This window comes from Sardina pilchardus, chromosome 20 (genome assembly GCF_963854185.1).
Source record: "Sardina pilchardus chromosome 20, fSarPil1.1, whole genome shotgun sequence".
Taxonomy (NCBI): domain Eukaryota; kingdom Metazoa; phylum Chordata; class Actinopteri; order Clupeiformes; family Clupeidae; genus Sardina; species Sardina pilchardus.
In genome coordinates, this window is record NC_085013.1 from 6,959,407 (window position 1) to 6,985,276 (window position 25,870).

At 39.8% G+C, this 25,870-nt stretch overlaps 3 protein-coding genes across 5 annotated transcripts; 1 reads left to right on the forward strand and 2 right to left on the reverse strand.

Moving 5' to 3' along the window:
* The first annotated feature begins 167 nt into the window (after positions 1-167).
* On the forward strand, positions 168-4,643 carry zbtb8os (zinc finger and BTB domain containing 8 opposite strand). The gene is made up of 7 exons (XM_062522470.1): positions 168-367; positions 1,007-1,031; positions 1,509-1,630; positions 2,142-2,224; positions 2,762-2,814; positions 3,369-3,405; positions 4,381-4,643. Exons 1-7 carry the CDS (start codon positions 286-288, stop codon positions 4,465-4,467), a joined length of 489 nt encoding a protein of 162 aa, XP_062378454.1. The 5' UTR covers positions 168-285; the 3' UTR covers positions 4,468-4,643.
* A 239-nt stretch (positions 4,644-4,882) lies between these two features.
* Positions 4,883-13,044, reverse strand: LOC134067288 (CD276 antigen-like). Its single transcript, XM_062522464.1, has 5 exons — positions 12,765-13,044; positions 9,335-9,691; positions 8,465-8,612; positions 7,396-7,520; positions 4,883-6,237 (listed from the first exon to the last, which is right to left on the reverse strand). The coding sequence occupies exons 1-5, from the start codon at positions 12,838-12,840 to the stop codon at positions 6,110-6,112; spliced, it is 834 nt and encodes a 277-aa protein (XP_062378448.1). The 5' UTR covers positions 12,841-13,044; the 3' UTR covers positions 4,883-6,109.
* Positions 13,045-14,116: 1,072 nt separating this feature from the next.
* khdrbs1a (KH domain containing, RNA binding, signal transduction associated 1a) lies at positions 14,117-21,137 on the reverse strand. Of its 3 annotated transcripts, XR_009936493.1 has the most exons (10): positions 20,787-21,137; positions 19,544-19,665; positions 19,324-19,440; positions 19,058-19,204; positions 18,811-18,956; positions 18,348-18,642; positions 18,013-18,086; positions 17,825-17,895; positions 17,488-17,660; positions 14,117-15,391 (listed from the first exon to the last, which is right to left on the reverse strand). XR_009936493.1 is itself a non-coding variant. In XM_062522462.1 (9 exons), the coding sequence occupies exons 1-9, from the start codon at positions 20,923-20,925 to the stop codon at positions 17,548-17,550; spliced, it is 1,212 nt and encodes a 403-aa protein (XP_062378446.1). In that variant the 5' UTR covers positions 20,926-21,137; the 3' UTR covers positions 16,596-17,547. The 3 variants fall into 3 exon arrangements, 2 of the variants coding, with proteins under 2 accessions (XP_062378446.1, XP_062378445.1); XM_062522462.1 differs by lacking the exon at positions 14,117-15,391 and having other exon boundaries at positions 16,596-17,660; positions 17,837-17,895; XM_062522461.1 differs by lacking the exon at positions 14,117-15,391 and having other exon boundaries at positions 16,596-17,660.
* Positions 21,138-25,870: the final 4,733 nt, after the last annotated feature.

Here is a 25,870-nt window from a genome sequence, read left to right on the forward strand (position 1 = left end):
GGGTTTCATCAGGTCCCTTTCCAAAGATGTATTAATCAAGCACCATGCAGTCTGCATTCAAAATCTAGGTGCTTGATTTTATACACCTGTGGGGACCTGGGAACACTGGTTTAACCAGAAGGATAATACCAGTCAAAGTCCAGAAGATGGCAGTAGTGCAACTATCAGGATGCTGGCTTACGTGAAATTTCGAAGAAGAAGACTTCTCTGCTTGTAACCAAAGTCTTTTTATATAAGTGTCTCTGTTGTAACATTTAGTAAAATACTCTATGGAAATACTTTGCAATGGATGATCGTGAACTGGATCTCACCGAAGAGCAGATAGCAACCAAAGCCAAATACCCAGCGATCAACAAGAAATATGAATGTGAGTAATGCTGTGAGACTGAATTGCTGCCATCTATTGAAAGCTAAGTTATGCTAGCGATTGGTAGTTAGGCAGGGTTTGGATCAGATGGGTTTCACGTGGTGTGTTTTAGAACAGTGTTTATATTTGATTGGAAACAATGTGACAGTATAGCCCGAAAGACACAATTTTCACAATTTTAGATGAGTGGCAGTGGCAGTCTGTAAAAGTTCTGCATCTGTCGTGTTTGTACATTCTGAACCAGGAAGCGAGTTAACAGGACTATGCCCTATGCTCTTATGGTGATTAGAGACTGAATATGAAAACAGATAGTCAGGTAGGCCTATCCCCACGCTAGCAAGCGAGGAGAGATGGGGCATGGGACATTCACCACTCGTAGCTAATCTACACTCAAGAGCAAGCAGCAGCACATACCATAATTGGGTCTTAGTGGGCAGGGGGAACCCAGGTTCGATTTTGGCATGCTGTCATCTCTCTGTCTCCCTCGCCCTGTCAATATCAAGGCAAAGTATCTCTGTCTCTCTCTCCCTCTCCGCCTGTCAATGTCAAGGCAAAAAGCAACAAACAAAAAACTTCATTAGGTATACAATAAGTGAGTGGAAATCACAGCCAATTCAACTTTTCTTGTGTGTTTTGCAGATTTGGATCACACTGCAGATGTACAGTAAGTAACAAGCTCTGAATCAGAATCAGTTTTATTGGCCAAGTATACGTACATATACAAAGAATTTGACTTCAGTAGATGTAAAAACTCTCTGCACATTCAACAAGTAGACAGGTAGTGCAATAGACATAGTAACATTCAAACAATAGCAATATAGACACAGCCTGTACAATGGACAACAATTACATGTAGGCACATAGACATATCACACTTATCCAAAATTACAATATACAAAGGCACAGTATCAGAACAGGCTACACCTGAGGTGGAGTGTATGTAAAGTGCAGAAGTAAAGTGCAAATGTATGCATGTAATGAGTGCAAGATGCATCTGGGTTGATATGTGTGTAATGTGGGGGATAAGTTGGTGAATGACCAAGGAGGGGGGGGGGGGGGGGGGGGTGGCCAATGGAAGTTGTCATTTTAGACCCTTGTGTAGCCACCAGAAGATGACACTTCGTTGTTCCCTGTTTTCCAGACTCCACTCCTGGGGTGATTCCCTGGAGGAGGCGTTTGAGCAGTGTGCCATGGCGATGTTTGGCTATATGACCGACACAGAGACCGTAGAGCCTATTGATACGGTAGAAGTAGAGTCAGAAGGTGAGACTGACTTCAAGACAGAGCAGAGACTGTCTTGACCCATTAGGGTGCCCTGCTCTTTTAGATGGAAATGAAATGCTTAGATAGAAATAGATTGGTTGGCTGACTGTTTCCTTGTGTTAGGAGAAAACTGCAGGTATTGTAGTAAACTTGTAATAAAAACATTGAATATGTGTGGAGTCAACTTGGACTGCTGTGGTGTTTGATAGATAATGGTCATCAGGTTGCCTTTACTCCTTTTATGGTTTCCTCCGATGCCTGGGTTAAAAGTAACGAGCATCATTGCTCATTGCCAGAGTAGATTGCGGACACAATTGAAATTGTGCTCTCGCAAGAACTCTGAATTTCCAGGGTACTCCTTTTATCCGTGTAATTACAAAGGGCAATGCATCAGCAGCATAACCATAATTGCATAGAAGACAACATACATCAGTCATCACATTGCAAATGTTGCATGGTGGTTTACATCACTTTAACAAAAGACATAACACTGCTGTCTCTCTCCACACAGGTGATGACATGGAGTCACTTCTATTCCACTTCTTAGATGACTGGCTGTTTAAATTTAGCGCAGATCTTTTCTTCATTCCAAGGGTATTGTCTCATAAATTTCTATTTGGAACGCCGCTGGGATGTTTGAAATGTATGAAATATATGCCACCTTTTGATCTTCCGTTGGTTGCATGACATGATTTGTTTAAGAATAACAGACAAGACAAGGGTATTGTCTCATAAATTTGGAACGCCGCTAGGATGTTTGTATGAAATATGCAACTTTTTGATCTTCCGTTGGTTGCATGACATGATTTGTTTAAGAAATAACAGACGTGGTGTTTTCATGTTCTGTTCTGGTCATGTGATTCAGCAGACTCTTTTGTCCAAAGCGAATGACATAAGGAGATAAGGAAGGAGATAAAATACTTGCCCCATGAACGATATATTTTGAAAGTCTTAAAAGAGGATTTTCAACTAAATAGTGGGTCTAGGTTTAAAAATCATGGAGAGGTCCCCTTTAAACCTAGTACCAAGTGCATGTGTGTAAACATCCTTTTAATCTGATATCCAATCATGTACTGTGTGCCTGTGAAAAATATTGTTTAACTGTTCTATTTATTCAACATTGCTCTGCAGGAAGTAAAAGTCCTGCACATTGACAGAATGCGCTTCAAAATCCGATCCATTGGGTAAGTTTTCATATTGTCACTCAAAAACCTTTTTTCATGATCACAGAAGCAGTGGGCGCACATATCCGCGTATGGTTGCACAGCAACCATACACACCCCGATTAAACAGTGGAGATTTGCATTGTGGTGCATTATGGTGATACAGGGCAAATACCCATACAATGTGTTCCCTGTTTCAGTAATTGGTTCTCATTGAAATGATCCAACATGCCGCAATGACATCCATCACACTGTTGTTGCCACAGATATTTAATTATACTCGTTAATTTGCCAACCATGACTTGCTACATTGTTTAGCAAACTGTTTGGTGGAAAAATGAAAGCCACCATTGTGCAGTTATTTTTTACGTTGCTATTGCTTTTGGCTTCATGTGTGCATTCCTTCCATTCCTGTCATACCCTCTTCCAGATACCTTTTATATTAAAAGCTCAGGGATGGCACATTTGATAGTCTAGACTCTAGTGTTACATTTAGTGTTGACTCAACACAATAACTTCCTCACATCTTGTGCTCTGTGTTGTGACTTCCATGCATTCCTGTTTTGTCTCTAAAGGTGGGGAGAAGAGTTCAGTCTAGCCAAACATCCACAGGTGAGCTGCATACCTCTTAACCAGGGCCCTGTTCAGTGTGGTGTTTTGAGCTGCGAAAAGTTGTAAAATTAAATAAAGTAAAAATAAAATCAAGGAAACGGATACAAATTCAAAGCTTGCTGGTGATGTATGAGGTGAACGGACACTAGTCCTTATCAGTATTGCTTGTGTTGATCTTTCCAAATACCCTCAACACCACACCCAGCTAAATGACTGTTTGTACAGTGGCTGGAGAACCTGACTCATATCATTGCCTGCTACTCCCACTCTTTGCTTTGATTGGCAACTGACATTGCTGGGGAAAAAAAGAGTACAGAAGGCTCTGGTCTTTCCCAGGACAAAGTTATCAAACAAAATTCAAGGGGCTTGTTTCCGGTGCCATTTTACTTAGGCAATTAAGTGCCAGGTTACTTATTGACATAAGGTACAGAAGAAAGCTATAAGGGCACGTGGGAGGGAGCTCGTGCCCACACTAAGCTTGTGCATGAGCTGAGAGTGGAACAGGCTCAGCCACCAATCAGCATGAGGAGAAATGGCACCGGACATGATGTATTTCTGGAAAATGGCGACAAGGAAGTGCCTTGCTAATTGGCAAAGCTAATCAGTCAAATCCTGACCCCCTGATTTGAACGATGCCCATTGATCACAACGCTTGTGCAGCAGAAACAAAGCACAGACTCCCCATACTAATGTTCGATCTTAAAAGATTGAGCTCAGTGAAGCGACAGCCAGACTAAGGAGATATTTTCAGCTTTATGTCAGGTGTTGGCTTGACATAAATTGGTCATGGTAGAGTTAAACATTTAGTTTCGAAAGAACATCCTGCCCTTTGTGTGAGCACCAGGACGAACATCCTGAATACTTCACACTAAGTGAACTCATTCAGATGTGTCAGGTGTCTGCTGGTGTTTCTAATCACTAACCATTTAATCTTTCATTTTAACTGTGTTTTCATCTTTGAATTTACCCCTCCAGGGAACTGAGGTCAAGGCGATCACGTATTCAGCCATGCAAATACACGAAAAAGACAAGCCAGAGATCTTTGTCATCATTGACATCTGAGGATGGGAAATTTAAGAAATCGACCATCAAGAAAACACCAAATCATCTATTCACACCTAGTGTTTGTGAAGGAAAATAATTAACTTAGTAAACATGGTTTACTGTGTATGCTATGTATATACCAACATTGATTTCTACACTGATCAATATTTATTAAAATCATTTATATAATAAAATATTCACTTTTCTTGTACCACATACAATCAACAACCAAGAGACTCTAAACACACATTTACTTCTTACTTTGTAAAAAAAGAAAGAAATGTGCATTACTTATAAGATGTGTTAGTCATACAATTTCATCTGCCCGGTTTCCACAACATGTACATGTTTTTTACCTGTCTTTATTTTCTGATACTTTGGCTTTGAAACACCTCATGATCCTCTTATTTAGACATCATAAAACATACAAAGGTTTTATTTGACTTGTAAACTGATCAGTATTTAATGTTCTTTATTTTTAATGTAAACTTTTTAAACACTCTTTTCCACCAAACTCTATCAATTTATATATGGATGGTGCATATAAAAAAATGAATATTCTGGAAAAGTCCTGGAAAATACATGACTTAACGAATCTTTCATATATTACAGCTTACAGCTCATGGAAAAAACAATCTGTATTCCAAAACATTAGAATGGAGAGGTTATAATACAGAAATGTCAACCTTTTGAAAAAAAAAATCTGTATATGTAATTACAGTTTAAACTTTAAATGTTCAACACAAAACAATGACTATCCCTTCTGGGATTTGAGACTTTGGACTTTGAATTTGGTCTGGTGTGAAAGGCATCCGAGCCAGAGAAGATAATCAGTTAATCTCCTGAACCGTGGGACAGAATTTTATACTCCTTGAGTCATAGTTTCAATTGCCCCTTGAAAGTGTATATTACAAACGGCAATATACCTCTTAACAGTCTTGATTTCATATCCTTATTCATGTGCATAGACATGGACAAAGGGGAAATACCATGTGCACTTGTGCAGCACTGTAATCGCACACGCATAAAAACTTGTGAAATCTGATGAATCCAAGCAGTGACTAAAACACCAGTTGTTCAAAAGCCTTCAAAAACATTCATCACGCTTCATGGAGACAAGGAGTGGGCTGATGAGTAATGATACAGCGTGACTGCTCTGGGGGCTTTCTGTTATCAGTCCTTCTCTACCCGTGTGAAACAGGTGCAGTGCACGGGTACATGATGTGTCATTTGGCCCTGCACATAACCTGAGTTTTGATTTGGTCATTGATCTGTTTGGTCGTTTGGTTCAGGTGGTTTCTTAGAGGAATTGTGCGAAAACAACTGCATGCAATGGTACAGAGGTAGGCCTAACAGTTCAACCATTTTAAGGACATAAAGGGAATAGTAAAGAGGCAGTCTACATTTTTGCTATTTTCCTAGGGAATAATACAAAAATCTTCATAAAAAAACATTCCCCACCCTCTACCAACTTTCAAGGAAATACATTCTGTAGTTTTTGCAGCACAAACTAACAGATAAACCAACCAAGAAATGGACATGGATGAAAATCTGGTAGGCTACAATGGAAAAAAATGTAAAACATCTGGCATATTTATGGGAATGACATTGAAATAAAGGGGCCTGTTGGGCTTTGTCAGAGGTATGCTACGGAGAGCCTCTATAGTCCACGTTTTGTGTACTTTTTATAAATGTGAAATAGCAAGGCAGCACACACAAGGGAAAGGATAACACAAATGCATGAGAGAACGATAGCGCCGTCCTTCCAGGTGTCAGCGGAGCCATGTGCTGTAACAAAGCAAAGGGGTGTTCTTCAAAGATCAAAGCAAGTAAACACATTAATGGGCTGTTTAAGCTGACAATAATAGCCTGTCCTCTCCCACGCTTGAGAGTAAGTACAGTGCACACATTGTTGTGTAACCGCAGGCCAGACATTGTGACAAATCTAGATACCAAACACTTAAATCTGGCACGCTATATTTCTCAGACAAACATACCAAATGTCTTCTGAATTGTTGTTTCCGATATTGTCTTAGTGATATGCTGTTTAATCATCATCATCAAAATACTCCTCTTTGTCTCAAAGGAAATAAATCTGCTCATTTGGAGATCTCATCTGTTTCTCCAAAGAGACCCTTAGAAATCCGATGAGAATATAGAAAAGCAGGGTATTTGGAGATCTTAAGTAGACCAATTGGACTTGGTCTAAGAGAAGAGGGCTGTTTTTCAGCTGCAAATATAGCCATCCTCTTGTTTAAGTCTAATTCAATTCCTATTTCCCCTAAGCGTCCCGGAGAAACAGGTGAGATCTCATTTCACATTTTGCTTTCCAGTGGGAGCCTGGGAGGCAAATGAAATTAACACTGTTACCACTTACACTACTCACAAAAAGTTACAGATATCTGGCTTTTGGATGAAATTCAATGTTTCAGTACAGAAAGTATAGAATGATACTGTATGTATTCCAACTGTATGATGACTGTGTACATTATACAGTTGTGCTTTTGTAAGACTAGAGAAACAAGTTGTAACATGCACCTGGCCACCCAGCAGCACATAAATAGAAGTAGGCGGACAACATGATGGCAGTGACATCATAGTATCTCTCATGTCAAATAGATCTTGTCTCGGATTTCCCAAAACATCCCAAGGCACCAGCCAACATGAAAAAAGCCTTTGTCAGTATGCCGTCAACGGTACTGAACTTTGAATACAAGTATGCTATTCAATCCACCTACACCAATCATTCCTTTGTCGTGAGAGCTTGAATCAAGGTTTGAGCGTTTCGGAATGAGATGGATATCTCGAAAATACTAGTTCTGAGGCTTAAAAATGTCACTCTTGTAAGTCATTGTCAAATAGATACAAGTTAAACCCAGCTTTCCCAACATATGCTAAAAGACAGATAAGTCACTGGAAAACAAAAGATGCATTAAAAATACATACCCTGACTGAAATGGATTCGCCTCACCAGTACTTGATCCAAAAGTTGATTTGACAATCGCAAGCTGATATTTGTTCGATCATGGTTCTGAACCACATAAGAAGATGTGAGATAGAAGAGACCATCTCTGCCAGGAGTGAAAATGACAAAAGCAAAGGTAGGTGATTGACAGAAAAAACTGCAACATATTAGCTATCAGCCATTGGTTTGTCTTAGGTCAATAAACATGTAGATTCATAATCTCACATTCAGGTACACATTCACAATGTTTCAAGTGACTTCAGGCAAAGAACAAAAATATGCATTTTCCCAACTGCCAAAAAGTCATCTGGCTTTGTTTCAGTCTACAGGACAATGTAGAACAGTAATTCTAATGAGAAATCTACACATTATACTTCCCAACTGCACATTCTCAGTGAAAATGTGGTTTCGTTGAGAGGAGAGGACATTTTTTTTAAAAGTGCAGTGGTTCACATAAAATTCTGGCATTAGGTACAATTTTCTACATGGAGTGTCTGTCCATAACTGAAAAGGCATATCTCAACAACCAAATAAGACACCAGGCTGAAATCTTTGTATGACAGTCATAGGAAATAGTGCATTGTGCATTGTTTGTCAGTTTGACTGTTTCAAAATGCTGTGTTTAATTGATATGAAATAACCCTCAGTTGAATCCGTTTTGTTTTATCAGGCACAGTTGATTTGTCAGTTAACAAGACAATGCAGCAAGTTCCTGATGCTGAAGTGACCCATTTGCTTCACATTTCAACAATGCCATATCAGCACCGCTCCCCAGAACATGTAACATTAATGTCAGACTCACATTTTCTAAATACTTCCCTGTCTTTCAACTGTAATTACATTACATTTAATACATTACATACAACTGCATTTACAATTAACCCATTTACAATTAAAAGGCACATATATTGTGGTGTCCTCATTGGTGCATAATGCATACCTGTTTCAGTCAGTAATGAATTGTATGATGATAATGGGACATAATGACATAATAATGGCTCAATGCAATGATAGCCACACTAAATAAGTGAGGAGAAAAAGTTGACATACCCATATTTGAACTCTGACTGATGTTCAAGCTCCTGTTCCTGTGACCCCAACCACTGGACCTCTGCTTTAGGGAAGCCCTCAGTTTCAAAATGGACACTTGAGTTGTGGAGGCCCACTTCAATACTCAGCTGGGGTTCAGAATAGAATGCTGTTGAATGCAAATACATTATGAAAGCAACAACAGTTTTATACTATTTGTACTGTATTGAAAAGGACAAATGTTTCTGTATTGAAGCAAATATGAATTCAGCTTTTTGAGAATTTTGAGGCTAGTTAGTATCATCTTGGTGAACATAAAAACGGTTGATCCCTGAAGCTTAGTAATTCTGTGTTCAGGATTCCTGATTGGACCATCCTGAAATGAAAAGCGTTCACAGCTCAACTAAACTAAATTGCTTAGAGACGACTGTTACAGTCAGCATGCTAACTAGTGTTTATGTTTGTGTTTCTGGTATTTGACAGACACCTTTGTTCAAAGCGACTTACTGTAGCAACACACCACCTTTTACTCGTTACACCTGCTTTAAAGACCATTGTTTGAGGATACAAAAGTCCTCCCATACTGGAATACTAGTACAGACGAGGTATTGTGCATCCCACAACTTTTTGTGACTAGATTTTCTTGTTACAGAAAGCACTTTCCCTCCAGAGAGGTCTGTGCAATTTTCTCTTCAGGTTTAACCAGATTTATAGTGTGGGAAATAAGTACTGAACACATCATCACACAACATTTTTCCAGTAAAAATGGACACTCAGATCTCTGCAACTGGTCCAAGTTTTCAATCCCTTTGTCATTCATCAAATAATACCAAGAACCTATGATGGTCTGTGGTTTGGGCAAGTTAAACATTTGCCAATACCCCTCCTCACCTGCATACTCCACCTTCACCTCTGCTTTATCGGTCCCCCTGTCATCACTAACTGTGCAAAGGTACTGTCCTGCATCCTGCGCTCGGACATCTGTGATTCTCAGAGAGGCGTTCCCTGTCCACAGTTCGGACACATAGAGTCTGGTCCGATTCTGGAAGTCGACGCTCTGCCGACTCAGTTGGTTCCGGCCATAATAAAAACTGTGTACCACTCTTGAATCGTCACTCCGCTGCCAAGTGACCAGCAATCCTGGAGGAATTCCTTGTTGGGCCACGGGTGGAAAGGAGCAACTGAGGACGGCATAGCTGCCTCTAACTGCCACCAAAGGTTCTGATGGGACCTGGACCTTGAAGGAGGCTGAGACAAAAAAGAAAGTCATCAGAACAAGTCAGGAGGTTGGGAGGTATAGTGCCCTCCAAAAGTATTGGAACACATGCTTACAGTTAAATATAAAATCATCTTTCGGAAATGGATCTTAATGCCTTAAATGAAAAAAATTGGGGAAATTCAAATATGCGGCCTTTAAGGACATCAATTTTCTTTGTGAATTTGTGGAAAAGCTTTTGTTTGTCAAGACATTTCCTGTATAGTCTGACGTTATCATTTATTTGCTTCGGGAGTACTGTGGAGTGGGAAAGACTGTTTTTAGTGGCAGGCTTGCACATACTGTTGACTAGCTAGCATCAAGTCTGCAACTAGAAGGACTGGATGAAATGTGCTGGAGACGGTCTCCACTCATAAATATCACACTGGCTAACCTGGAAATTAGGTCCTATGTCCAAAATTCCGAACTACTTAATTCTATTGATTTTCATCACGTTGCACATGTAATACACACCCATCCTACACTGAACAGGACTTGTTGAACTTGCTGAACAGGCAGTTATGGCCTGGAGTTGCAGGAGTTCCTCCTGGATGGCAAGGTTCAGATTCAAGGATGATAATGCCAGGATCATCTGCCTCAAACTGTGAAAGAGTGGTTCAGGGAGGATGAACGACTATCTAATCAATAATGCTTCTTTTCAGTCATGCCAGCAGCTGCTTGTCCTAAGCTGTCTTAAAACAGCTTTAAGTGTCAATATTCTGGTCTCCTCGATATAATTGCACAGACCAGTGAAACTGCTCCTTAACTTGTAGTCTGACCTTCATTCATGAACTTCAAGCATGACATTAATACAGCGGAAGTCGTCTGAGCTTGTGATTTGAGAGAGATAATATGAATCTCTATCTATTCCTGTGCATTCATTTTTCTCCAGAGGAGAAACACCCGACTCGTCTACAACTTACTGTACTTCAGCAGCCCTCAAAAGGAAGTCCTCAACTGACGGTTCTTCCTCCAAACAAACCAAGCATTTTTATTTTTTGATTGATCACCTGGATTAATCAAACTTATGTATACTGTATGACAACCATGAAAAGGTAGCTGCCACTAAGCCTGCCCTGGGTACACAATTTTTTCTCCAGTTTTGTTATCTTACATCCGTTGCCCTCACAGATTCCTGCAGCTAAGCTTGGATGTACATTTACATTCTAAAAAACGTTATTATGGCAACTAAGGCAACTACACGGTTCCAACGTGTATTGTTGTGACTATACGTTGAGACTAGATATGGTGTAATCTGAGTGTGCATCACCTACTTTATGAAGTCAACTAATCCCTTGAGATCCAATGGAGGAAGCCTTTGAAAGGCAGAAAGAAGTCTTTGAAAGGAAGAATGTGCAAGTTAAAGAATGCAGAGTTGATTGCAGAAGCCAAGGAACAACGTTGGCCAGCACACACAAAATCAGTAGAAAATTGTGTTCAAATAAATGGCAGTGTTTACAAAGTGAATAAAGTGTAAAATCTTTCTAACAAATTTTATTTCCATATTTCAAATCTAATGGAACAAAGTTGACAGAATCTGATTTCTCACTTTTTTCATTTAATTCTTCATTTAAATTAACCCTAACTACAATATTTAGTTGCAGAAAACTTTTAAAAAGATATAGGATGATCCCCGATAGAAGTGAAGAGATTGTCTGAGGCTGCTGAAAAGGCAAGACAATGATTATGGCCACTTGGTAATTGTATGACTTAAACAGAGACATGTGAAATCTTGTCGCTGTGTCTCTGGGGTGGTCCGCGAACCCATAGTGGATGGGAATGGGTCAGGGATGCCAGACACCACTGTTGAGTGGAATTAATTCAACATAAAACCCATGATGGAAGGTGTCTGCTTGATAACTCCAGTGCATAGATATATATATTGACAATATATATCTATGACTCCAGTGAAGCACTTTGTTTCACAAGGAAAGGTCATTGCCATAAGCTCTTTGTTCTTTGTTCCATATTCCTCCCTCTGTGTTGACAGTCTGTGGGTAGGTGTCACACCTATGGCAATGATGTATGCAAATGTTGTAATAATTGCAGTGCATGCCTTAACAGTAGTCCTCTGAGATATGGCAGGAGTTCCCATTTTTTGGCAGATGACCCTATTTTGATGTCACAAAACGTCGCCAAGCCCATTCAAAACATGTTGAGAGCACTCATCTCATCCCTGCTGTAACATCCAGTTGGGAGCAGTAGCCTACTTAGATTTTCAAGCATGATTACATCAATCAAAGATTTGATTTAGTCAATGTATATTCTTATGAACTGGTCAATTTTAAGAATTTCAGGTGACCCAGCATGGGGTCCCGACCCAAGGTTGAGAAACGATGGATTGAAGTGATTAATTAGTCTGTGAAAGATGAGAAATAGCATTTGAGCTTTCTATTTTCCAGGAGTAAAGTCCCTCTGTTCAATAGGCCTATATGATGAATACAAGGATATAATAAATCAGCTACAATATTTTGGAAAAATATTTTTGAAGATGTTTTACTGCTTTGAAGACCACTTGTAAAACAGTAAGATCACAAACCTTCATTTAAAACAAATGCTGGCAATAAGTTATGTTAAAAACTCTGTTTACTCTCTTGCAGAAAAATCTTAACCTACCCTAAGGCTCTTTTCAGAACATGTGTGATTATGGTATAGGTTATTGTCCAATGTTTATAACAATACAAGTGGTAAGCTATTAAATGGAGAGTTGATGAGTGTAAGCTATGTTGTGTATGTGGATGATAGTGTGATTTTTTTTTTTTGATGTTTAAAGTTGCAATGGCTGAATCAACTCTTTTGAAGGATGGATAAACTCCAAAACAAACATCCAACAGGTGGACAAACTATTTCAGACTTGGATAAACTGCATTTGCTTGCGTTTAGCCTCCACTACAGCCCTGACCACAATAAAGTAGCCGGCTAGAGTAAGCCTACATGAGAACAGATACAGTCCGGCATCCCCATAGCAAACAAAGCCCATACAGGGAACATTTAGGCTATTATTTGAGCAGGCCTTTTCAAATTCTTTAGATGTCTCTGAACTGTTTTGTTGGATGTTTTACTCACCAGTTGCGAGAGATATAGCGTATAGCACAAGTGCTCCCACACGGTACTCCATGCCGTTGTGTGCGATGTTTCCCATCTTTTTTCCTGACTCTCGGGCGCTGGAACAACTCGTGCGAGCTCAATGCGCATCTGTGGTAACGCGCCTAAATAACATGCACATTTTCATCACTGTTGATTCTAATAGCCTAACGACGAGGGGACACTTGATTCGGCCAGTCCGGGTTTAAATAATTATGCCGAATGATAGCCCCGACTGTAGCCATGAGTTGTGCGCATCAAGTTAATCCACCCCTTCCAGCGAATCAAATTAGACATTATTCATAGACAGAGTAACCCTTTCCCGATCTGATCGTGGGGGTGCTACGGCAAACCCAGAGGGAGCTGTAGCACCCCCTAGCGCCCCCTTTAATTGTTGCATTACATTTTCTTCCAGCGGAGCATGTCCCCGGACCATAGGGAGGCTTGTTCCCCAGTAGGGCCTACTGTACAAAGATTGTTTAGTTTTATAAACAGTCTCTGCTGGTCTATGACGCCCCTACTGGTTAAAGAATGCTGCACCTCGATGGTAGCCTGGCTATTACAAAACTAGATCAATCTTTTGAGATCACTCGCCGGCAGATCGGGCTGGGTTAACCCAGTCTACCTCTATGGGACATTAAACCAGAAACTTATTTTCCCTTAAAAGAATCTTGTAGAATGGAATCTTAAAACAATTCCATTCTTTTCTAGGATATTTTAATGCGACCGGGCCTGACCCTTTAAATAGTCAATTGTAAAAAGGGTTTTTAATAAAGCGATAAACACATGCATTACTAATTGCATATCCGTTACAGAACAACTCCTAGAAATGAATTAATTTGTAGTAGATTTACAGCATTTTCGGATTATACAAAGAGTCATACATTTTATTAATTGAAGAAATCCCAGGACAGGAGTTTCTGGTAGAATGTCCCAAATAATTTCTACCTTTCTATCCATCAGACATGGCAGAGCATGGCTGCATTCGGAACCTTACCACCCTTCGTCACAGTGCAATAAAATGAGAAATACAGCTTTGAGCAACAATGACGTGGGGGCATATTTTGTCACTTTTGAACGTTTAAGATCGTGGCGTGGAAAAGGTAGATTATGTCCACTTTGGCAGTACCAGTCCTACAACCAATGTCTTGAGTCATGCAGGTCCACACAATGACTATGAAATATCAATATCATTGTTTGGTTTGGCAATACCATAGTCACAGCTGATGACACTTAATCCTCGAAATCCTCTTCCAAGACACTAATTATTAGATCTTATGTCTGTACAACACAGCCACAATACAAGCAAAGCAAATAAGTGCCATACAAAGAGAGTCGATTTCTTCATTTATTTCATAAAAGTAGCAAAATACAAAATGAAAAGCATACAATTAAATATCAACTGGACGACCAGGTTGCTTCTAAAAAGGCAAGGAAGAGAGAGGTGAATTATTCCACATATACATACACACCTATGGTAAGTCTACCTAGGATGCTTAACATTTAATGGCTTATAATTCAATTCTTCAATGGAGATAATGAAAGGGATTCTTACTTCAAAAACTTGAGTGGACGGGCTCTGTTGACTAATAGAATGTCTAAATGTCTACCAAGTATCAAATCAAATAAAGCATACCGGTGGCCTACTAGTGACCCAAATATTCATGGGTTTCATCAGGTCCCTTTCCAGAGGTGTATTAATCAAGCACCATGCAGGCTGCATTCATAATCAAGGTGCTTGATTGTATACACCTGTGGAAAGGGACCGGATGAAACCCATGAATACAGTTTCATGTTGAAGTCATTTTATAACTATATTTAGACATTGGTTAAGCCCAGGGTTTTTATATTGGTTCTAAGGAGGGAAGATTTTCTGAAGACCCCATCAAAATGTGCTATTGTGTAGTTGTGGCCAAGTTCACTATTTCGGGTTTTCTGATAGGTGTTTAACTTGGTCTTTCGTCAACTTCAGATTCTGCATCATTTGACGAAATTCACCATCTCAAACATTCCCACATTTATCAGCTAACAAGCTGGCAAACAAACCAAGCTAAGGAGGAAGAAGGAACCGAAAGAGTCACTCATCCCATCAGCCATTGTGAACGATACATTTTCCCATGTTTGACAGCTTAATTCGCGACCACTTCAATGCAAGACATCAAACTGCCTGTTTGCACTGAGCAAATTCACCCTCTCAAGGTGAGAAAAACATTCACTGGCTGGCCACTAATTGCTCCCCACTACCCCGTTGATTTGGCTGTTGTTCAAGTTATGATTAACTACCAACACCTAAAAATATTCTAGCATAAGATCTGATAGACATTATATGCCAGTACGTTAGCCAATTTTAATGTATAGTATAATAATGTACAAGTTAGTGAGGGGGCTAGAAAAAATACGTTTTTGAAAGTCCGGTCACAAAAAACGCCACTGCCCTTACACACATACCTATCTGCCACCAATTCCAACACACCATTCATCTCAATTCATACTTTACCTCAAAGATCACGGGAGGTGGTAATGTTTAACCGACCCCTGCCTGCTACCTACCTGTGGCCTGTGATCCATAGGCCTGGCTGAGAATTATGGCTTGCTGCCTGAAGATATCCCTGAAGAAAGAACACAAAAATCTATGAGCAATGGCCCGTACATTTTGAAATGTGCTGTAAGAGCCTACAGGAAAGACCTACGTCCAACTAGTTTTAAGCAATAATTGTTTTAATTAACCAATAGTTTGATGTATAAATAAATCCTGACAATGTTAACTATATAGTCTGTAACTATCATTAATCTTTATAAATTTGGTCATGACTGGCATACTTTTTTTTTTTCCAGAAAGAGTTGAATTTGTACATTCTAACTGTAGTTGGAACTATAGTTGCAATTTTGTTTTGGCTAATGTTGCTCTCTTAATGTCAACAGTTTTGATGGTGCAAGAAACTAGTGGTTTTTTTATACTTACATGTATGTGGATCAAAGAATGTAAAGACAGTGCCAGCAAGCACTACCGAGGTAGATTTGGGGTTTAGTTTACCTTTGGTTTGCGGCGAGTTCTAGGTTTTTTGCCTCCTCTCCTTTGCACTTTTCGCTTTATAATGCAGCCAGCAAGTCTTTGCATCAAACTCAAGTACATGTCTGCAGGCCTGAATTACGTCGACAGGGGGGGAGTAAATCTCACACACTGCAAATACAGGCCTTTGGTGCGAGATCATGATTATTCTCCTAATGACACCATGTGAGAATAAAGTTTTGTGGTAATATCTAAACAAAACATTTGAGCAATTGGAAATTATTTGGAGATGCATAAACTTATTTCAGACAAAAAGAAACCTTTACAAACATTGGTTTGGCTGCCTCCGTTCTAGCAGACATTTTTGCACTTGGATTTGCAGAAAACTGTGCATAAACCTTTATAAATCTTTGCAGTCATCAGGAGTCCTAGAACCAGCACATCTTTGAACATTAAAATTTAAGTGCATGATAAAAAATAAAACTCAATCTTATCTATTAAGGGATGTCCTACTGTCTCCTCAGGCAACTATGTACAATTTGTTTTGAAGAAATGTAAATTTTTCCTCAATACATTTGAAATTGACATGCAAGTCAATAAGGGTTTATACACAATTTATGGACAGTTAACAATTAATTTGATTTCTCTTTTAATATAACAGACAATGTTAAGACTCATCATTCGGATGTCATGATTCTGCATGCAATGTTTGTATTTTAAAAACATTTTTTTCTTTTGAACAACATTTTAGGTTAGTTCGATATATTTTCATTTAAAGTCACAGGTGAAAGAAAAATACCAACTTTGTTCGAAGGAAAAGAACTAGTTTATTGACATACTGCAGCAAAACAGGTCATATTTAGTCACCTATTTAGACAAGCTTACACAAGTATTGCTCAACGCTTAATAAAGACGGAAAAGCTATGTACAGTTGACCATCTATAGATTAGCCAGATGCTGAATACATGCTATTAGGTCTGCTGCAGTCTCATTTGGATGAGCCCGAGAAGTTTCTACTCAAGTGTCAGAAAGACATCCCTCATTAAGTGTATCTATTGATTTTTTTTACATAGATCGGGAGCCCTGCATACCTTGGGCTGACCTTAACAAAGGTTCTATGCTAATTAAGGACAGTTTGATTTTTTTTGTTTGTTTGGAGAAAACAAAAAAATTGTATTGTTAGAACATTCAGTAGATAAACAGGTTTTGAAACATTTCAAATTTAGCTGAACGACTTGAATGGTAGCTACGTGGACAGCAGTATATTGAGTTTTCCTTCATCCTGAGTTGTCTTCTTTCTTTTTTTGTAGCCATTTACAGTTTTTGATCATAAAATATAGTGGCCGCAAATGTTTTTGATTTTTGTTTTTTTGTTTTGTGGTGTTTATTATAAAAAAAGTAAAGTGGGAAGAAAAAAAATCCTAAAAAGGGGAAACATCATAAAAATATCCAACACAAAGTGACCATGACAATCCAACCACAATGCTCACAGGGCACATTTCAAGCAGGCCATTTTACCCATACAGATGACACAGTATAAAAAAAACCAAGGCAAGCAGGGGGTTGACAACTAAATGAATTAAAATCAAACAGTGCACACAGTCCTGGCTATGACAGTCCCTTTAACAGTTACAGGGACATGTATTCCTCTCGATCAACATCACAGAAAAGAGGATGGAAAAGGTGAAAAATTACTTTGAGTCGTTAAAAAGGAGTTAGAACTCGATGCGGTTGCCCAGGAAACTGGCTCAGTGATCAGAAAGGCCGTGCGTACGGATGTGCCCGAGGGGCATTCTTATTCTGTCGGGGAGCAGCTGCTTTACCACTTCCGCCTGCCGCCCATCCACCCTCCCCCCAGTCATCCTCAGCTGTGAGAGAAAGAGAAAGTGAAAGAAAGAGATTGACAGACAGAAGAGAGGGAGACAGAGAGAGAAATACACAGTTGAAACACAGCACTGATCCTAGATAAAAGCTGAACTTAAAGATTTTTTTTCAAATTGAATTGTTATACGTATTTGGAACAGATAATTACATTTACCCATACCATAGGACTCATACGTCTCCTGTGCCTCTCCATGCCCATAGTCATAGTATTCCGTCTCTCTGTGGACACATAATGGTGTTGCAGTTACACGTGCAATTCACATTTCACCAGAACAGCTCAGAGTCAGACAGTAGTTATTACATAGCAGGGACAAACATGATGGAACAGAAACTTACGCTTGGGGAGGCTGACTGTAGTGGCTGTAGTCATACCCTTCGTAGGAGCCTTCAGGATACGTTTCATCATATGACTAAAAAGAAAAACGAAAGCATTTTACCATCTGCGCATTTTTACAACCACCCAAGGGCAAAGGACACCAATGCATCTAACCAACCCACTAGCTCGACTAAAAAGTTAATATAACTCTAAACGCGCAACTTGCACAAGAAATTCTTAAACTACATTTAAGTAAAAAACACAGTGAAACCATAATCAGTTTCACTCAAAAATAAGCTACAATACTCCAATGCTTGTTAATACAGCAACTCATTCATGTAAATGTAAAACTTACATATTCCTCATAGGCCTCGGGGGCTGCTGGATGTTGGTGCTGGTGCTGGTGCTGATGCTGAGGCTGGTGCGGTTGCTGGTGGTGCTGGTGAGAGAGTGCTGAGGATGGCAGCATCCTCTGAGGAGGGGGTGCAGAGGGCCTTGCCCGTGTGGCGGCGCCCCCTCTGCCTGGGGGTGCAGTGGGTGGTGGTCCGCCTCTGCCAGCAGGAGCCCCCCTTACGGCTCCACCTCGACCAGGACCTCCTCGCTGTGCACCACCACGGGGACCTGCTCCACGTGGAGGCATGCCACGACCCCTGGAAGGAAGTCAAGGACAAACCATATACGTCATTAAAATGTGTGAGATCAAGTTGATGCAAGAGACTTAACGCTCAAGAGTCCAAAAAGGTAACAGCATGAAGTGGTCCCAGGCGAGCTAAGTGTAAGAAATTGTCAAAATTGAGGCAGGCAAGTGAAACACCAACCTGGGCACAGACATGGGGGGTGGTGGGGCTCCTCTCCCCCTGCCTGGTGGTCCACCACGGCCTCTGCCTCCTTGGTCCTGAGAGCCATTAAGGTAGCCGCCCATATCCATGAACTGCTCCTGGTGGATGTCCTCAACATTATCAACCTAATGAGCAGAGACAAGCAGATATAACCAGTTATGTCAGATCAGAGCAAAACAAACTTATAACAGGTTAAGTAAGATACAGCAAGTATTCTAAGACTTACAGGAACCAGGAACTTCTTCACTTCCTCCATAGCATGGGCCATGCGCAGGTATGCCTCAGGAATCGGCGCGTACACCTCGATGAACACATGCAGCTCCATGGCCAGATGGGCATATTTGGGCTCTCCGCCCTTCCTAAGCTCTTCCTCCTGGGAAGCAGAACACAACGATTTAACAACCACAGTCCTTCATTGTGAAAAGGTTATATAAACTCATTATGGAAACACATCACTGCTTTTAGAAAGACAGAGAAACAGGCATCGCTTACCTTGTTCTTATCCCTCATGGACCCTCTGCCCAGAACAGATATCTTTGCCCCCGTGTCCTCCTGTAGTCGTTTGATGGTGTTCCCCTGTGGTCCCAAGATCTTCCCAACGAAGTTAAACTAGGTGGGATAAAGGATAAAAATGAGAATACAAATCTAACCACACTGTTATATTATGTCAACACCTAAAATCTATTGATATGAAATTAAGGGATGTACTTACACGTGGGTACTGCTTTACAGGAATCAACACCCTCTCCTTCACCCTCACATTCTTCGTGCTGAACAGGTCCAAGTAGGTCTCTGCTTCTTTCTTGGGTTCTCCTTTCTGGATCCTTTCAATTTCTGTAGAGTAATTGTTAGATTAATATATGAGCAGTAATAATTAACATACTCCATCAATTGCCAAATCTTACATTATTCAATCAAGGCATTACTGGGTATATTACTTTGAGGTCATTAGGTATTGACCCTACTGCCATCAACATTCTCCATGATCATAGAAATAAAAGTGCAGACTGGGTTTAGAGTGAGAAAGACCAACGAGGAATACCAATTACGTTACATCCCCAAACACGTGCAGTGGCATCACGACAATCAATGTTTCAATTGTCTTCAATCATCGCAGTAAATAAAATAACCACCAAAAGCATGACGAGGACAACGTGTGATCTTTTCGAGAAAAATACATTTTGGAAAGAATGCTTTAGTCTAATAAAATATTGTCCATATATCCCAGAGACAAAGAAAATACGTCATGCAACTTAGCAGGCCAGGTGGCGCACGAGGCTGCAGCAAGGCCGACTTTAGCAACGTTGACATTAACCTTTGCAGTGGAAAAGAAATCCTTAGGATTGGCGTGTGACTATCTACACAGTTAACACTTTAATCACATTAAAAACTAACGTTGCTTTCATGTAGGGGCACCCATTCAGACAATGCACAAACGCTAATCTTAGCAAACGCAAATGATTGTGATTTCATTAACACTGGCTCAACATAAAACTAGGCCATAACGACAAAACCACACGCCTTTTACTTAAATTAATTTCGCTCATACAACATAAAGTGGACGGGGTAATTTACACACTCAACCAAAAATCGATATTTGTATTTCAGAAAATGCTAACTCGCTAACATATCCATCCGGTGGCTTCAACAAAAGGCACGACCGAAACCTAACGTTAGCAAATGGTTGGCGCTAAAAATGAATGATTGGAACAATAATCTAAAGCAGTTCACAATCACTGCTATACATATTTTATAGAGTTATTCTATACATACACACTTGCCACATAATGTTAACGTTGATGAAAGCGTGGTCAGATTTCAAGTTTGGATGGCAGCAAAGAACAGGTTTGTAGCTAGCTATCGTTAGCTCGCTAACGTTAGCATTTGCCATGCGACTGGGCCTACTTCGCCATGCTTCAAAATTGGTAGAAGGCAGTGGATTAACTGTAACTTACCTTCATTTAGAAGTTTCATTGCGTGGGTAAACGATGCATCAAGGCTATCTTTTTCAGCTAGAAGCTCTGGAAGATATTTGCTGTCGTCCTCCATTTTAGGCTTTTTAGCTTTGCGATTATCCTTTGGTGTGGTATCCATTTTGATCTGGTATTAACGTCTGCTGAAACGAAACCAATTCTACTGCACAATGTAATACACACGTCTGGTCGAACTTGCTCCTTTGTCTTTATCTATCACTGGTTGTGAAATATCTGTACTTTCAGGCTTTGCTTTCGAGTCCGAAAGTTAACGTTTTTGCACCTTTCTGGCTTTCTGAGGCTGAAGACGACCTGACCAGACATAAAATCTAGACGGATGTGATGTCACGGCATACGTTTCATGCTCCACCCACTTAAAGTTTTCGAAAATCAAAAAGAAGAAAACCTGTTGTCACCTGTTTTATACTAATAAATAATTTATACTGTATATTGTCACCCTGCACCTATACCCGTTTTTTTAATTAGAGAGAAGAGGTGGGAATCTGCTCAAAAAATTGCTGCATGATTTTTTCCACAAGTTCAAAGAAGAGAGTCCAACCACTCCAACATTGAACATTAGACAATTAGGCCCCATACGATTACTGTACGCAAAGAGGCTACTGTCCTCTGTTGTGGATGTTAATTATTGTGTCATTTTTTTTTATTATAGCCTACCAAGGATACTGTTGTTCATGTCCACATTATATTCATTTTGCATTGTAAGGAAATTCGTGCAAAAATGTAGGCTATTCTCCAAAAAATATTCACAGATTTGATGTGGCATGCATTTGTGTGAAATGGGCTAATCAGGCTTGAATGGGCCTTTCCACATTGACCAAATGGCCTGCTCATCACAGGAACAATGAAAGGTCAAACCCTTTAGTGTTACAATGCCACTTGGATCGGACAGTGCATAGAAAACAAGTTTCAACTATCAGGGAGGATCCTGAATGGGCTATTAAGAACCATCTGAAACCGAGGCGTCAGACACATAGACAGTGGGTCGGATTTGTTTGAATGAAACCTTGTGGCTCCATCATCGTCATGGTCATTCTCATTTTTCTGTATAGGTATCAGATTGTTGTTTGATGATACTCCTTTACTATAGGCTACACATTTATAACTAAACAAGGCAAATAGGTTTATCATGTACTTATAGGCCTGCTCTTTCTACTGTATCTTGAAATACCCTACCTTCCATGTCTCATTTTTACCAGCATAGAGAGCATATGGCTATGCCAATATAATGTAATTACAACAAACCACATTTTCCCTTTCCTGCATCTTCCTTTCTGAGGATGATATAGCGCTGGGTTTAATTGATGTATCATATCATTAAACCTGATATGTCAATGTCAGTGTCAATTTATTTGTATAAAGCAACAACAGTTGACCAAAGTGCAGTAAAACAAATAAACAGACAAACAAGAACAGATGCTGCTCATAACAGATGCTAGATGGAGCGGTTTAGTTGCCAGCGTGCCTGTGACACCATCACTCTTTGTAAACTCAGAGGATTCTCTGTCTATGTCCATGCTCTCAGATAGCTCTCTTGTGATTTTAAAAATTCAAGTGTGAGTGAATATCTATTTCAGTCATTTGCAACTCATGGTCAGGACTCAAATGCATTCCGATCTGTACCACCCATCTGACCCATCTCAGACACCTCCCACTATATATGCACAGTCTTGTGGTTCTCTAACTGTGCATAGTCTGTACTCTACACCTTTACATATGCAGACTTCCCGACCACTCCAGTGGGTCGTGGAGAAGGATGTGGTGGGGGTTCATTTCAAGGCGTGATTGGAGGAAGAGGTGTTGTCCTGCAGGCCAACTGGAGCTGCCCATGATAGGCGATGCAGATGGAGCTCACCCAGACCAAAGCCATCGATATCTCAAAGTTGCGACAGCCGTTGACTTCCATGTTAAAGCCAGATTAGAGCGGTCACGTGGTTAGTGGGTAGACTCAGTAGTTCCCTCGGTCCTGGTTTACTACGGGATTGACAGCAGCGATCGCATTAATATTTACGGTGAATACTCGATGACAATGACTATAAACTGCATTTCCACATACATATACATTACTCAATGACAATGCATTATTATGCACACGACTATAAGTCATGTAGAAAAGTCGTATTATATTCATTCATTCTCAATGGAATAGTTCCCGGAAGTGCCGCCATTGTTTGTTCACGGGAGTCAACGGTAGTGTCGCAACTTTGAGATATCGATGGCTTTGACCCAGACATGTGGCCTCCTTATTCGGGCACAGCTGCATGAGGACGAGTGAGGGCAGGTGAAAAGGAAGTTGCTGAATATGACATGACATAACTCATTTCCTGTAAGAAAACATAAGTTACATCTGAAAGATTAGGCTACTGATATTTTGTGTACATTTATTTAAAGTTTACATGGCGTGACCTTACTCCTTTCTCAATAATAAGTTGTGCGACCTTAGGCCTACTTATGAGAAAAAAGTAACAGTAGTGATTTAAACAAATGCACTTTACAAAATGGCTGCTGAATGAAGAGGCAATTAAAAAAGTAAAAAGTGCTTGCTTTATTTATTTTCAAAGTGTTTGATTTAGTATCAAGTAAGTTTAAGCACCCAGTTGAAGCACTGGTGTTGAGCACGCTTCTTTACTTCTTCATGCTAGGGAATGTAACAATGTTGTCAGTCATGGTAGTCAGACTCACAAATTCAATCCACTTGTATTTGATTTTCTTTCATTTCCCTATAAAGTACCCCCATTTGCAAAGACGTTGGGACATAAATAAAAACAAAATGTGATCATCTGCAAATCTCATAAACTATTTAGTTGCAAAAGGACACATGGCAACATATCAAATGTTGAATTTGACTACTTAATGGAAATATTTACTCATATCCTCCAGGAATTGTTGTCAATGGTTGCATGATTTTGTGTCCAATCAGATAATATTGTTGCTGCAGCATCTCGATCGATTTTGCTCAAACCTTATCTGTTTCAGAGCCATAGAAAGAGAGAGTTGTGATGCTCTTTGATGTCACCGCCATTGCAGGAGGGTGGAATGTATTTCCGGATGCTGGAAGGCATAATTTAGTAACTCATCAGCTTCTGACCAAGTGATTGGCCGTTTTCGGTTCAAAAACTGTCTCCATAACCAAGAAAATGTCATGGAAAAGGCATATTTTCCCATGGTCTCTTATGGGAGTGGAATGACCCATAAGCAGATAAACACACACTTGCCCAAGAGCTGTTGTCAAAAAGGCCATACGTCAGAAAGCAAGCAATGCCGCAGCAGAATGTTTAGGGGTGGAATGATGGTTAATTTGGATTAAAATACTACAGAGAAGTTTCTGAAACAGCATGTCTCACTCTGAACATTAGATTAATGCAATGCCATACAATGTTAACATTAAATTCACAATCTCCATTGCTGATTGGTGTCTCTGAATGCTAAACGTAAGTCTGTTTTCTGGCTTTTGACCCAGCAGCTGTGTTTGTAGTGAAACCTCTGCACAGTCATTTGTTCATATTCACATCTATGGTCACGCTGCATATAACATCGTCGTTTGGCACATTTGCAGATCTGCTGTGCGTTGCTATGCTGACAACTGGAGCTTAGCATTTACATGGCCTGTTGCTCTTGCAAAACAATGTTATGGTATGGGCATGCAGAGCCTATTGAATGGCTGAGAGCAGTTATGCATCAAAGTATGTGTCAAAACAGGTGAAGGCAGCATGCATGCTAGGCCTGCACCACCTACAAAAGAATGGCTGTTTGCCTCACCTTCTTCTTCTTCTTCTTCTTTAGTTTTTATTGGCGGTTGGCATCCAACTTGGTGCATTACCGCCACCAACTGTTGATTAGGTGTGGAGCTTCAATGTAGCTTTAGACGTTTATGTTGTGTATTAAAAGGAAAGGAGAGAAAGGGGAGAGCAAAAACAAAAACAAAACAAAACAAAAAAGAAAAGTGAAATGAAAACTGTCTGCTAAATCCTCTCATACACTTTGGTTGACTTTAAAAATGTTATGAGTAAATTCCAGGCTGATGGTTTAACAGTTGAGAATGAAAGTAAATTTACCAGTGTAAGATTTGCATATCCAAGTGGTTTGATATTTTCTAACATGATGTTTCTTTCAGTGTGATATGATGGACATTCTAACAAAACATGCTCTACAGTTTCTCTTTGATTTTGATTGCATGATGTGCATTGACCAGTGTTATGTTTTCCTATTATGTTAAGATTATGGTTAAGACTTGTGTGACCAAGTCTCAATCTAGTCACTACTGACTCTCCTTTCCTATTCAAACACCCCTGCCTTTTAAAGGGGACCTGCCTCTGAATGTTATGTAGAAACCTCCCCTTTGTGTTTGTGTTCCAATGTTCTTGCCACATTATATTAACTTTGGTTTTAATTATGGCTTTGATTTCACCTCGACTTAGAGGAACACTCAGGTTGTCTATATTTAGTTTGAGGGCTTTTTTGGCCAGACAGTCCACAACCTCATTACCACCTATTTCTGAATGTGAGGGAACCCACATAAAACATACAGATATATCCCTCTGATGAAGCCTGTATAAACTTTGAAATATATCATACAATATATCAGGTCTACAGGTAGATTTTAGATTTGAAATGCTAACTAATACTGCCATGGAGTCTGAACATATGACAAATTGTCTAGATCTAGCATCTTCAATCCACATAAGAGCTAACAAAATAGCTAACATTTCAACAGAGTAAACTGAAAGATGATCAGATGTTCTTTCCTTGATAGACTTATCAAACTGTGGAATATATACACCTGCTCCTGTCCTTCCAGTATCTGGATCTTTTGATCCATCTGTAAATATTTGAACCACACCATTGTATGTAGTATTTATATACTGTTGTACCATAAAACCAATCCCACCAAATTCATTATTCTTAGGTATATTAGAGATTTCAAAGTCCACTTTGGGCATGGGGAATAACCAAGGGGGAGTAATTGACAGTGCCACTGTGCAACTATGAGAAATTCTAGACAGACCCAATCTCTCAGCCTCATTATTACCAACCCATCCAAAGCTATT